The sequence below is a fragment of the Alosa alosa genome, chromosome 10, assembly GCF_017589495.1.
Source record: "Alosa alosa isolate M-15738 ecotype Scorff River chromosome 10, AALO_Geno_1.1, whole genome shotgun sequence".
In the NCBI taxonomy this organism is placed as follows: Eukaryota; Metazoa; Chordata; class Actinopteri; order Clupeiformes; family Clupeidae; genus Alosa; species Alosa alosa.
Genome location: NC_063198.1, coordinates 5,357,498 through 5,370,327, shown reverse-complemented (window position 1 = coordinate 5,370,327; position 12,830 = coordinate 5,357,498). Strand labels below are relative to the sequence as shown.

The 12,830-nt window shown below is 43.1% G+C and overlaps 2 protein-coding genes across 5 annotated transcripts; both read right to left on the bottom strand.

Annotated features, from left to right (window-relative positions):
• On the bottom strand, window positions 1-11,959 carry pcbp2 (poly(rC) binding protein 2). 4 transcript variants are annotated; one of them, XM_048253992.1, is made up of 13 exons: window positions 11,787-11,959; window positions 10,526-10,663; window positions 10,290-10,313; window positions 10,174-10,206; window positions 9,885-10,001; window positions 9,526-9,657; window positions 8,934-9,062; window positions 8,689-8,763; window positions 7,784-7,825; window positions 6,437-6,536; window positions 4,173-4,225; window positions 3,527-3,696; window positions 1-1,456 (listed from the first exon to the last, which is right to left on the bottom strand). In XM_048253992.1, exons 2-13 carry the CDS (start codon window positions 10,592-10,594, stop codon window positions 1,420-1,422), a joined length of 981 nt encoding a protein of 326 aa, XP_048109949.1. In that variant the 5' UTR covers window positions 10,595-10,663; window positions 11,787-11,959; the 3' UTR covers window positions 1-1,419. The 4 variants fall into 4 exon arrangements, with proteins under 4 accessions (XP_048109949.1, XP_048109951.1, XP_048109950.1 ...); XM_048253994.1 differs by having other exon boundaries at window positions 6,437-6,509; XM_048253993.1 differs by having other exon boundaries at window positions 10,526-10,617.
• LOC125301514 (putative protein TPRXL) lies at window positions 1,463-3,503 on the bottom strand. Its single transcript, XM_048253996.1, has one exon. The coding sequence runs from the start codon at window positions 3,076-3,078 to the stop codon at window positions 2,497-2,499; it is 582 nt and encodes a 193-aa protein (XP_048109953.1). The 5' UTR covers window positions 3,079-3,503; the 3' UTR covers window positions 1,463-2,496.
• Window positions 11,960-12,830: the final 871 nt, after the last annotated feature.

The window sequence follows — 12,830 nt, the reverse complement described above, 5'->3', positions numbered from 1 at the left end:
TTTTGTAGTTTAAGCATTTCACATCTGTTTAATTGTCTTCCAACAATTTTGTGGCACCCAGGTCTACAGTTTTTTTGAGAATGTGCACAAAGTAGTAAATTCTTTCCTGCAAATAATAAAAATAAAATTTCGACTCGAGCAAACAAAGCAAAGAGCAGGAAAAGTAGTGTTAACTCATACCTTTACTGTACTTCATCTAAATTCAGCTTAGCAATCCTGTTCTTTAGCCGTATCACATTTATACACAAGACCTGTCAATATTTCCAGGAGTCAATCCCCTTTGGTAGTTAAAAAAAATATTTCCTCCATTTTAAAACAAATATTCCAACTCGGTTTTAGTAGTATCAGTCTTTACAAAACAAAAGAAAGGAAAGCACTGCTTCTGAGCCCGACCCTCAACCTGCCTCCCCCTCCCCCCAAATCCCAGAGCACAAAGCTTCCTCCGAAATCAGAAACAAGTGCAAAAAGGGTAGGTGGAAAAATAGGAATGAGACAGAAAAAAAAAGTATATTTTCTTTTAAAGGTGACAGAGTACACAGTTTAAATGATATGTATGAGTGCAGTAGCCACTGGTGGGTGTTATGATCATTCGCTATACCCCAAATAAACAACAAAAGTCCCAGCAGCAGTACAGGGCCAGACTTCTATAAATAAATAGGGCCCTCTAAATATGGTGGATAAAATATATCCCCCTGAATTCGAGCATTTTTAGTTTATCATGATGCAAGTGTGTGTGTGTGTGTGTGTGTGTATAATGCCAAATCAGGACAGGGTGTGGGTTACAGAGGAACAGTGGTGGTTGGGAGGGAGGATGGGGAAACAAGGGTTAAAGAAAAAAAAAAAAAAAAAAATTCTGGAAAACAGAACAGGCAGAAAATAAAAACAAATCAATCTACATATTTTTAAGATTTTTTTTTTATTTTTCCTTTTTTTGCCTCTTTTTTATGTTTTGAAGAAAAAAAAATCCGACTTTACAGAAACTAAACCTATGCCTATTCAGATTTTTCCACCTCTATACTCGTGATGGCAAACAAAGACAGGAGGAGCAAGTTTTTTCTCCTCTCGATCCTTTCATTAAAATAAAAAGGGGGAAAATACTCTAACAATAATAATAATAATAATAATAATAATAATAATAATAATAATAATAAATCATTAAAACTTTCTCCACTGGACCCGAGGGGATTTTAAAAACCAAATTTGAGTGGAAAAAATTATTAATAAACAGAAACAAAAAAATATTTATAAATAAAAAGCATGTCGAATATGAGTGGGCATGACTGGAACAGAAGGGGAGAGTGAGACGGGAATTCTGGGAAATACTGAAGGGTCGCATTTGACCGCTGTTTTTCTAAGATGCTGATGATGGTGGTAAAAAGAAGTGGGGTGAGTGCGGAGATGCAGTGTCAAAAAACAAAATCAGTTGGTCGCCAGTCCTGTAGCCTCAGAGGAAAGCCTGGAGTGAGGAGACATTGGAAGGAGAACAAAATAAGCCATTGTATGCTTCAGAATATGTAAATAACAAACAAAAATCTCTATTGTGCACACACACACACACACACTAGCCCTGATCATGACTGCTCCCTGGAAAGGCCAAAACATAAACCCCTAGACCATCTTGGGCATGCAGCAGGTTCACTTCCAGGGTAAATGCTAACAATTTAAAATCTCGACTGGAAACAACTGGGTGAGTTATTCAACTATGGTTTGTTTCATGTCAACTTGCGCAAATGAGCCTCTTATTCAGACAAACAAAAGAAAATAAAAAGGTCAATTCTTTGAGAGGTTGCAGGACGAGAGATGGGAGATCTGGGAAATGAAACTGGATGGGTTTCCTGTGACAACACCAAAGCTTTTAGGAGCTAACATTTCAGAGGAAAACCAGTAGGGATCAACTGCATTACTGTATCGGTGGGGCAGCCAAGGAAATGAATGAGTGAATGAAACGGGGAAACAAGAGTACTGGTGTGCATCTCTGTCAAATGAGCACACTGTTTGGCATCACAGAAAACAGAAAGGAGGGTTAAAGCATTTACGCCACACTAAACCACATGGTTTGGCCTACAAGCAGCTCTATACAAAACCCACATCCACTGCTCTTTAAGAGTATAGGGTTGTCTCTGAAGCACACACACAGTTTAGGGCTACCTGAGCTCACAGCCAAAAGAGACAACCAAAGAGCTGAAGTTAGAAATAATCAGGAGAAAAAGTGAGTTAATAAAATTCCTTACAAAGACCATGGACTCAAATGTCCTTTACACACAGGAGACAAGAGTAATATAGATAGTGAGAGTTGAAGAGAGAAAAGGCAAGAGATCAATAATCCAAATACAGAGATATCAAATCTTAAAACTGAAGGCCAGGTCTCAACATACACACACTTCCTTCTTGCTATTTTTACACCAGGTGAGAAAAGTAAAGGTATTACGGGCACGGCCATGCCTACAGCAGTGCAGGGGTTGATCAAGCCTGTGCTGGGAGTGGGGTGGGGGGGGCCTAATAGTGGGACAGCCGCCGCTTCTTGGACTTGGAGCCCAGCTCAGAAGCCATCTTGGGCTCAGGGTTGGCGGAGGTAGAGGTGGAAACGGGGTTAGACGAGGCCGACCCACTGACAACATGGAGCGCCAGCAGGGGGAGGGGCTTGAGGCTGAGCAGACTGGAGACACAGGCAGTGGCGGGGGAGGAGGAGGAGGAGCCGGGAAACTGGGAGGGGGAAGAGGAAGAGGCACGGGACGAGGTGGAGGCGGGGCCAGGCGCCAACAAGGAGGACAGAGAGATGGAGGCTGAGAGGGGCACCACACAGGAGGAGGAAGTGGAGGAGGAAGAGGAAGAGGAGGAAGAGGAGGAAAAGGTAGCAGCAGTAGTAGCGGCAGGAGAGGTGGTAGTAGTAGCAGTAGTAGTAGTAGAGGTGAGAGGGCAGAGGCTCGTGCTGAGGGCCTGTTCAGGGTTCGAGGAAGAAGAGGAGGAGGAGGAGTAGGAGGAGGAAGAGGAGGAGGAGGAGGGAGATTTAGAGGACTCTACACTGTAGAAAGAGAAAGAGAGAGAGGGAGAAGAAAGAGAGGGACACAGAGTGGGCATGGGTTACAGGGAAAGTCAAAGAGGATGGGGAGAAAAGACAGGGAAGGTGTAGAAGGGGAGGGAGAGGGGAGAGGGAGGAGGAGGAGGAAGAGGACAGCACCACAAACTAACACACACATGGGAAGTGAGACTTGACGGACACACAGAGAGCACAGGACACTACTACAGGCCAGGAAGGCCAAGGGTGGCCAAAGGTGGGGTTGACAGAAAGACATTTACTTTGACAAAGGTCAGAAAGGGAGGGTGTCATTATCAACTGCTTTGAATAGGAGGGGAAATTAAGTCAACTGCAACACTATGACCGCTGAATGGAGACTTGAGATCAGAGAGGCAGCCATGACTTGGCGACACAGACAGGAGTCCACTTTGTGTGTGTGTGTGTGTGTGTGTGTGTGTGTGAGAGAGAGAGAGAGAGAGAGAGAGTGAGTGAGTGAAAGTAGGTAGTCACCTGGCGTTGATGAGGTACTCGGCCAAGCTGATGCTGGCAGGAGAGCCAGTGATGGTGACCTGCCGATCCGTGGAACCTTCCACGGGGTTGGCGATCTTGATCTGAGCCCCAGACATCTGCCTGATCTCATTGATCTTGGCACCCTGACGGCCAATGATGCACCCGATCAACTGAACGGAGACAAAAGAGGGACATGGAGCAAAAGAAACAGCATGAGGGACTGAGAGAGCGGCAGACAGAACAAAACAAAGGAAGTTTTGCTTAAGCTTTCAGTTAAAACGCCCACAAATGTTCAAACGGCTAATGACCACATCTGAGAACATGACAAATCCCACAAACAGCAGGGGAAAAATTTAAGTGGGAGAGATCAGCAGCAATGATGTGAGTGGCACACAACTGCATAAGGAGAGGAGAACATAAAGGAGGCTATTTTTTTGGGGGCTTTTTTTGCCTTTATTCCGACAGGACAGTGAAGATAGACAGGAAGTGAGTGGGAGAGAGGAGGCCGGATTCGAACCTGGGACCCCGTGAGCACTAGGACCCGAATATGGTACGGACGCTGTAGCCTGTTGCACCACCCCGAAAGGAGGCTAGTTTAACGAGGATGCAGGAAAGGATGTGGTCAACCAGAGCAGAAAACACTTACATCATTTGGAATGGTCATCTCATGGGAACCAGTTTGGGCAGAGGCATCCATCCCTGCAAAACGAAGAAGAGTGTGACTCAACATCGCGATGATGAACACATAGGGAGACAGGTTCTCCATTTTGTCTAAAATCATCTACTCCTTTCCAACATGAGCGCTGGTACAGGGGAGAAAAACAACATGTAATGGATAATTCTGCTTGATTAAGATGCCATCAAATGTGCTAAACAAATGAGGCAAACACACCTCTTATTTGCTATTCAATAAATATAGAGAAGCTGGCCCTATTTATCAAACATACATGTCCTCTCACTCTCTTTCTAGCAGCTGAACTTGAATGTTACCTTACCATATAACATCATTTGAAATGTAGGCTACTTAGAGCTTGTGCACAAGAGAGAGTTTGAGAGTCAGTCATATCCAGGGTTGGGCATGTCATTGTTTGCATTTCCTATTCGGTATAAGAAAGTTATAAAGAAATCATAAAGGCAAAAAGGACAAGAAGGTGGAGGAGTTATGCTGTTCTCGTCATTTAGGCTACAAGTTCAGGTTTGTTATCAGCCTGCCCTGCACTCACTAGCGTACAGTTTGGAACTGGCCAAACAGTGCTAGCCTATACTTACTTTGCCTTTGTAGAATTGAATTAGGGAGTCTTCAATGATTCGTTCTCCTTAAGCTAAGCTTAACATGAACCATATGATGAATCTTGCTATTTAAAACGCCACTCTGATAGGTGGCTATAGGTTATATAGATCATTTTCATTCAGAAATGTCAAGATAGCAATAGGTCATTACATCCTTGTCAAAATATTATTGTTAGGGGTGTGAATCTCTCATGTAAAAGACGAGATCTAGATACATGGGCACGATTCGATACAAGAAAAGATACATGTTTATAAAAAGCGATTCAGTACGATGCGATTCGATGCAATTCGATGCAGTTCAAGAATGGAAAGCATTCTGAAAGATTTTTTATAATTTGCTCAAGGTGCACATTCATTTTATATTATCAATTAGGCAACAAAATGTGTGAATATGATTATCTAAACTGAGGTTTGTTTCATATACTGTATTGAAATGAAAAAAAGAATAGTCTACATTTCAGTCAAACACAGCAGCCAAATACAACATAAAAACACATTTTTATAGACTTTACAGATTTTATAGTTATATCTGATTGTTTTAATGGAGCTGTAGCCTTGTTGAGGTAAGACAATACCGAAATAAAATAAAACAGTGCTTAAGACACTCTTGGCCTTTTCTCATATAGGCCTAGCCTACAAGAATAAAATAGGCCTACAAATCAATGAACTCTCAGGGCTTATTTTGTTCCAACAGTAGACCTAATGCAGAAACCTAAAATGCCACAAGTCTGAGTGAATATGAACAAAATCATTGGCTAATAATTTATGCATCGTTTTAGCAGCAAGGGCCAAATTATTATTTAACATTAAGGAAATCCCTTCATCAAAGGTAAGGCTACTCTACAGACTATCGTTGCTGTTTAGGAATGTTGTATGTTCTTAATTTCGCGCTGGATTTTGAAAAACAAAAGCCGACCGAGTGCAAGTTGTCACATGCTTAAGTTGCAATAGATGTATGGGTAATGAGGTCATTTGACAACTTTGGGCAATGAATGTAACCAAAAACAAACTGCATTACCCACTATTCCGTGCCACGTATAGTTTTAAAACCAGAAGTGGGGTGAACGCGGTGCTTGGAACGTAAATGAGCATCTGAGCGAGCAGAAAAGGTTGTGCACCGATTCATAACAAGTTAATCGATATAACGACCGGTTCATTTCAGTTTTTTTCCGATACAGGGCTTCACGTATCGATGTAGCCGTATCTTACACGTTAAAAACAGATACCGATACGTATCGGTTAATCTTTACACCCCTAATTATTGTCCATAATATACAATCAATGTGGCGCAAATGAGGCTAGAATTGGTGGATTCATTTATCAGAAATGAGCAGCAAGGGCAGGCAAAATGGGAATTATGAGAACCATTTAGACTGTGGGCTAAGCCCCAAATGTTTTCAACTGCTAGCGACGCCCCTGCTCACGACAACATATTTAACCATTGCTACTGCAAGAGAATTTCACTCTTAAAGGAAGACATGCATACATCTCATATCTGGCCATCAAAAGACTATAACCAAAACTGAACACTAATCCCACACTGATCAAAACCAGGGGAACATGGGTCTCCAAGCACAGAGGCACAATGTGTGTGAACTGCGAGTCCCTCAGGGGTCTTACCAGTGAAGCCTTGGTTGCTAGGGGCCAGAGGGAAGGGGCTCTGCTGCATGGCTAGCTGGTGGAGCTTGGTGAGCTGAGGAGAGATAGAGGCAGAGGAAGACTGTGAGAGCGAGAGAGAGGGGGCAAGGGAGAGAAGCAGGGCAAAGAAAGGAAAGGAGAAGAGATGGATAGAGAGAGAGAACGGTCAGTAAACAGAGCGTTTCACAACGTTGGCTCACTTCAATGCCTTCTTTTTTTTTTCTTTATCTCCCTCCCCAATTCCAGATTCAGTTTTCAGACATGAAACACAGAGTGGCGTGCACATGTTTTTGGACGCAACGTAACTGGGGGAGGGGGATTCATACAAGACGCAATGGTGATCTACTGGACACACTTTGAATTTACAAACCAGTGACATGGAGGACACCAATGTACTTACTGCTTTTCAATGGTGGTTGATGGATGAACACAATGCAATGGCATTTCAACCCAAAATGATTGTCTACAAGTTGCACTACACACAACACTGAGGCGTGCTCATTTGTGGCATATGGTACTTTCCCAATCCAGTTTAATTGAAAATGTCAGATCTAGCAGAGCATGCAAACAAGATAGGCCAGTGAGCAGACGAGAGAAGAAAAACAAACAAAAAAGAAAGACAGGAAGACCGTGAGAGAAAGGGACAGACAGCAGTGAAGGGGTGGAGAATCTGGACAAATACTACCAACATCCATTGTTCTTGTCTAAAGTTTTTGTCTAAAACTGCTTCCAAACCTGGTCCTGTGCTTCCCCCCCACTTAAGCCAACAGGTCTCAGAGGCCAACAACCAGGTCTGACCATGCAGACACATGCTAGCAGATAGCAAGCTAAGACAGGAGCGCTAGCAGGGGGATCACAATCCACACCCACAAACACCACACAATGGTTGGCCTTACATGTGATTGACAAACAAGCCATCAAGCTAACAAGACCATAAACCACTGCTAGCTGTTAGCTACTTCGCTAACTGTGTCAACTACCGTCATTGCAGTCTATGAAGGCTAACTTTTCTCTCTAGCTATGCATCAAAGACAGGGTCAGTGATGCCTTTCAGGTTAACCCACGAGAGCTGCCCGGGACAAGTTGCAGAGGACTCAGGTTGGAGGCAGCTGAAGATCGAGGGCACACATGAGCCCTCTCTTACCAGATGGAGAGTGCAGGAGTGCAGGGTGAATCACTCCACACTCAGGGGAAGGTTGGGTGGGGACAGGGGGAGCTGGAATGGCAAGGTGGTGGGGTTTGGATGGGAGGAGTGGAGAAGGGGGGAGAGTGTGGGGGTTGGGTGGGCTGGGAGGAAGTAGGAGGGGGGTGGGGTTCTACAGCACTTACATCTGGCTGCGGAATCGCGTGCTGTCCTTGAACGGCATACGCCTGAAACGAGAACACAGCGTTCATGGGGGTGCCACCATCACGGCACACTCATGACTAAGACACCCATCAGTCAACAAAGGGAATGGTGAACACACACACACAAATACACACACACCTGAAACATGAAAACAATACCCCATACACACTATTCAAAACAAAAATCTGAAAAGGAAAGGAAAATAAACGATTTTTTAAGTGCATGTCTTGTCCAAAATCTCCACGTGACCAAGAGGTGGTGAGGAGCAGGAGGAGGAGGAGGAGGAAGAGGAGGTGTGTGGGGGTAGGGTGGAGCTGCACAGAGGCTTGAAGAGCAAAAGAGCACACGGATAAAAGCAGATAATAAAACACATCTTCACTCCTGCCCAGGCCCAGCTCGACCCAAACGGCCCGGGCTAACAGCTGAGCCATTGTCTCCAGCGATTCAATTCATTCAGCAGGCACACAATGGTGGGTGGAGAGACAGTGCAGACAGGCCGCTCCAGTGGCAAGAGCACACAGTATCAGAAACACAAGACAGACCGTTTCAAAAGGAGACAGGGTTGGGGGTTTTTTTGTTGTTTTTTTTTTAGAAAGAAATGAAAGAACACACATTAATTAGAACAAATGGAGAGAAAAAGGTGTGAGCGGAGGAGGGAAAAAAAAAAAAAAAAAAAAAAAAACACCTCATTTCCATGGCCAGCAGACTTTTATAATCGGGTTGATTTCAGATCACAACTCTGAGGTGAGGTCTAGGGCTTTTCAGAAGAAATCAAAAACACTGAGGGAAGAGGAAGGGGCCTTGATGTGGGGGTCTGTACAATGGCCTGAGGCATGAGGGTAGGGTAGGATGGGGTGGGGTGGTGGGGGGGTCTGAGTCTGGTTACCTGTCCTCCAGCAAAGATCACAGGGGATCCTGAGGGTTTGGGTCTGTAGGGGATGGTGACTCCCTTTGGAGGAGACTGCACAAACAAAAACAAACAAACACACAAAAATAAAGAAAACAGATTTACATATTAAATAAGAACAATATGTTTGTATAGGTTGTTCTACATTTTATTAGATTAAAGATTCACAGCCAATGCAAAGCAGAGGGACAAATAAATGAAAGGATGGAGGGGAATGACTATACCTCCAGCATCACCACACAGATCTGCTTGACACACTCGATGATGGACTGAGGAGTGCCTGCGATGGTGATGGCACGCTCCGTAGAGTTGGGGAGCATGTCACCTGCCACCTGAACCTGGGCACCCGTGGACTGGCAGGCAGAGAGCAGGCGAAAGAGAAAATAGCAGACAAAATAAATTAGTGTTGATACTGAGATACACGCACTCACATGGAATTTCTCATGGACTGAATCAGGACAAGGGCAAGTCCTCAACAAGTTATAAAATGCTCTAGGCTGAGATTGCATGGAAAATATTAGCTAGTCATTACCATCAATGAGTTCAAACGGATCATAATTACAGTATTTGACATGCTTAAGATGAACCTATTAAAGTCTAAGCTGCGAGTAGGTTCTGAACAACTCATAAAACCTGCCTTACTTATTCCTGTCATAGGACTGAACAAGCCCTCCAGGGGTATCCACCCAACACGCACGCAGCACGCTTTGTGCCAACCACAAAACTATCGATGGGTGATTAAGTGTTCCACTTCTTAAAAAGAAAAAAAAGGGGGGGGGGGGGGATGCATAATTTAGAAACTTGGCAGTGTCCAACCTCTCGTATCTCCTTGATCTTGCAGCCTCCTTTGCCAATGAGCGAGCCACACTGGCTAGCAGGCACCACAATGCGCAGGGTCACAGGGGGCTTGCTGGTGGCTGTGCTGTTGGTCATCGAGCTGCTTATGTCCTGAGGAGAGAAACACAGCCAGGTTAAGATCAAGTGTGTGCAGTAGTATGCAACAATGTGCTACTCTGAACTGGTCTCTCCAGTCATGCTGAGGGGGTTCTGTAGGGCCATCTATTGAAAATAAATTGAGTATACCTTTCAGAATGTCATTTTGACAACTGCTCAAAGATTTGCTCTGAGAGAAAGTTAAATGTGTGTGTGTGTGTGTGGGGTGGGCTGGGGGTCACCTCCTCCAATTTGTCGATGATCATGGAGAATGCTTTGAAGATGGCGGTGGTAGGACCAGCCAGGGTTATGATTCTCTCTGGACAGTTCCCCTCTGAGATGTTGATGCGGGCTCCACTCTGAAAGTAAGAACAAAAATGTCCTTAGAAGAGCCCAAAAGAAAAATGAACATCAACAGCCTCAAGATCAAAGCACTTTTACTCATGACTGATCCATCTCTCTGATCAACATCTTTTTTAATAATGAAAGTCAAAAGCTTCTTTGGTCATGCTGCAACTAAATGAAACTCACCTCCTCTCTCATCTTCTTAACAGATTCACCTTTCTGTGAGGGGAGAAAGAGGAACAATATTTTAGAGAACCATACAAGTTCAAATCCCTACATCTACAGAAGACGCCCCAACATACCTTTCCAATGATGCTTCCAACTTCCTATTGAAGACAAAATATACAGAAGTTAGGCACTGGCTTAATTGAGTCATATTTTCCATCCTTCCAACCCCATAAGTATAAACCAACTGGTGAAACACACATGGCACCAAGAAATACCTTGTTTTACATGACTGGAAGAATGATAAACTACAAACACGTTGACAAATTACTTTAAAACCCTCTGACCAATTATCCACAACAAGGGGACTGACCTTGCCATGCATGAGAAGCCTGATGGTCAGGGTGACATTGAGTCCTCCTTCGATTACACCGGAGTCCATAACTACAATGTCCGGGAGAGAAGCTGGCAAGAAAAAAGATTGGGGGGGTCTTTGGTCACAAAGATGGATCTGAGGAAGAAGAGGAGAGAACATTCTGAGAACTGTGGGAGAAGGCTTAAGCAGCTGGCAAGCAAATCATGAAAGAATGGTGAATGCACCAAGTTAGTTGTTATGACTGCAAAGCATGGATAAGTTTTGATCAAATACATTAAGCTTGATCATATGGGATTAAGCCTTCTCGATCAGCTATGGGTGGTCATACAGAATTGTCAAAAATACATTCGGATTGTGAAGACATAACAGTTTGCTGTAAACTATCATTGTATTAGGAATGTTTCATTCAAATTAACATACAACTCAGATTAGTGCAAAGATCTCACGCTCCTTAAATGCCAGTTTTGAATGGCATTAACAAATTGTTGAGTTTTTCTATACAAACAACATTCTTGAACAAAAGATACATAAAAACATGCTTGATGTTGCACTTTAAAGCTAACAAACTATCGCTGGCTAGCCCATGTTATCTGGAAAACCGCGGCTAACGTTAGCTACCTTACCTGGCAATACAACACTGCAATATCATTAGCTAACGGCTAACTTGCTAACCCGATTGAGAACTAAAACAACCTTCAAATGTAAAACGGCCAACTGTGTGCCTGTGTTCCGATTCCATGTAGTTGCTGAACATATATTTAAACAAGGATAAACCCGATTCCACAAACTGAACCCACAAACCACGACAATAACATAGATGCTAACTAGTGCCTTTAGGTGGATTTACGACCGGGCGATTAGCATGATCCATTTAGCAGACTAGCTAACATTAGCTGGTCGGTGTTGAGTGTGCACGTTGACAACCACTGCTAATTTTAGAAACTAATAATTGAATGGCTACATGATTATTCGAACATTTCTAAACCGACCAAATTAATGCAAACGACAAAATACATCACGTCCCATCAATTACTATGAGCTAAATGATATATGAGATTTAAACGAATTCGCTGGTGGCATGATAGTTAGCTATCGAAGCTATGTAGTTACACTGCGTGCTCATGCGGCCTAGCAAATTTACACCAAGCCTCACAGTAGAAACTAAGCTAACATTAGCAAGTTAGCTTCAGCGCGCGTTACACCTGATTTAGAATTCACAAGAGTATTTTAAAATGTATTTCAATTTTAACAATCTTACCTGATCCGTGTCTTGAGATGTGTTCAGGGGGAGGGTGGGGTTGTAAGGGTAGAAGGGGAGAGGTTCGGGAGGGTATAAACCCAGGGGGAGAGTTTTAAAAGGATTCGGGGAAGAGGGAAGAGTGATAGTGTGAGATCGAGCTCCACTCTTTTACACAAAGACAACAAATCTCTCACCTCTGAACTTTCACCCTTCCACCCGCCCCTCCCCCTTCGACGCGGAAACATCCGTTCTTTCAAAGACCATTTCGCTTTCGTCAGAATAAAGCCTAGACATTCTCTGACAAAGCCCCAAATTTTATACAGGTTAAAGAAATTACACCCCCACCACAACACCGCATTCAACAAAATGTAAAAAAATGGAGGGGTAGAGAACAGATTAATTACCACCGGGCCTAAACCTGTATGTTATTAGAACTAGTTATTGCGTTAATGCAAAGACTTGTATTTTGACAAAATGTCCCATTTCGTGACCCAGATGAGATGCAACCGTAGACAGTAAAGGGATGCAACTAGGATTTGTTGAACGGTATCGTCTGGTATCGTTGACAGAACCAGACTTCTTCAGACAGCATTTCTAGTATGGTGCGTGTCTACTACATAGTTCAGAGACAATTTCTATAATTTGTAACGTGAAATATGCATGTTTTGAGAGCATCACCAGATAAGGACTGCAGCCTCTTTTCATTTCTAGTGATACAGGCATCAAAAAAATATTATTTTAATATCATATATTTCAGTCTAAATCCAAATGCAAAATAACCTAAAATCTTTTCCAAAACAAATTCGCTGATATGTTTGAATAAACTTCACACTAGACAGTGTATCTTAACTGAAGGATAAGTGAATTCAAGGGATACAATCAATATGATAATGAACAGATAGTGTGACAATTAGGTTAAACTGTAAGAACAGACTTATCTTAATAAAACAGCATAGCATTGCAGTCCTGGTGTAACCTGGCTTGGTCCAATCATTTAGCTTCAGACAATGCCGATTAAGCCAAAAGTTAACTTTTGTAATATATAACACACAAGAGCTTCAG

Coding starts and splice junctions, on each gene's coding strand:
- pcbp2 (XM_048253992.1), bottom strand. CDS start 10,594: ATGGACTCCGGTGTAATCGAAGGAGGACTCAATGTCACCCTGACCATC. Junction 10,207..10,289: donor TTGGAAGCATCATTGGAAAG/GTATGTTGGGGC, acceptor CTCCCCTCACAG/AAAGGTGAATCTGTTAAGAA. Junction 3,697..4,172: donor AGATGACCATTCCAAATGAT/GTAAGTGTTTTC, acceptor GTCTCCGTTCAG/TTGATCGGGTGCATCATTGG.
- LOC125301514 (XM_048253996.1), bottom strand. CDS start 3,078: ATGCCCACTCTGTGTCCCTCTCTTTCTTCTCCCTCTCTCTCTTTCTCT.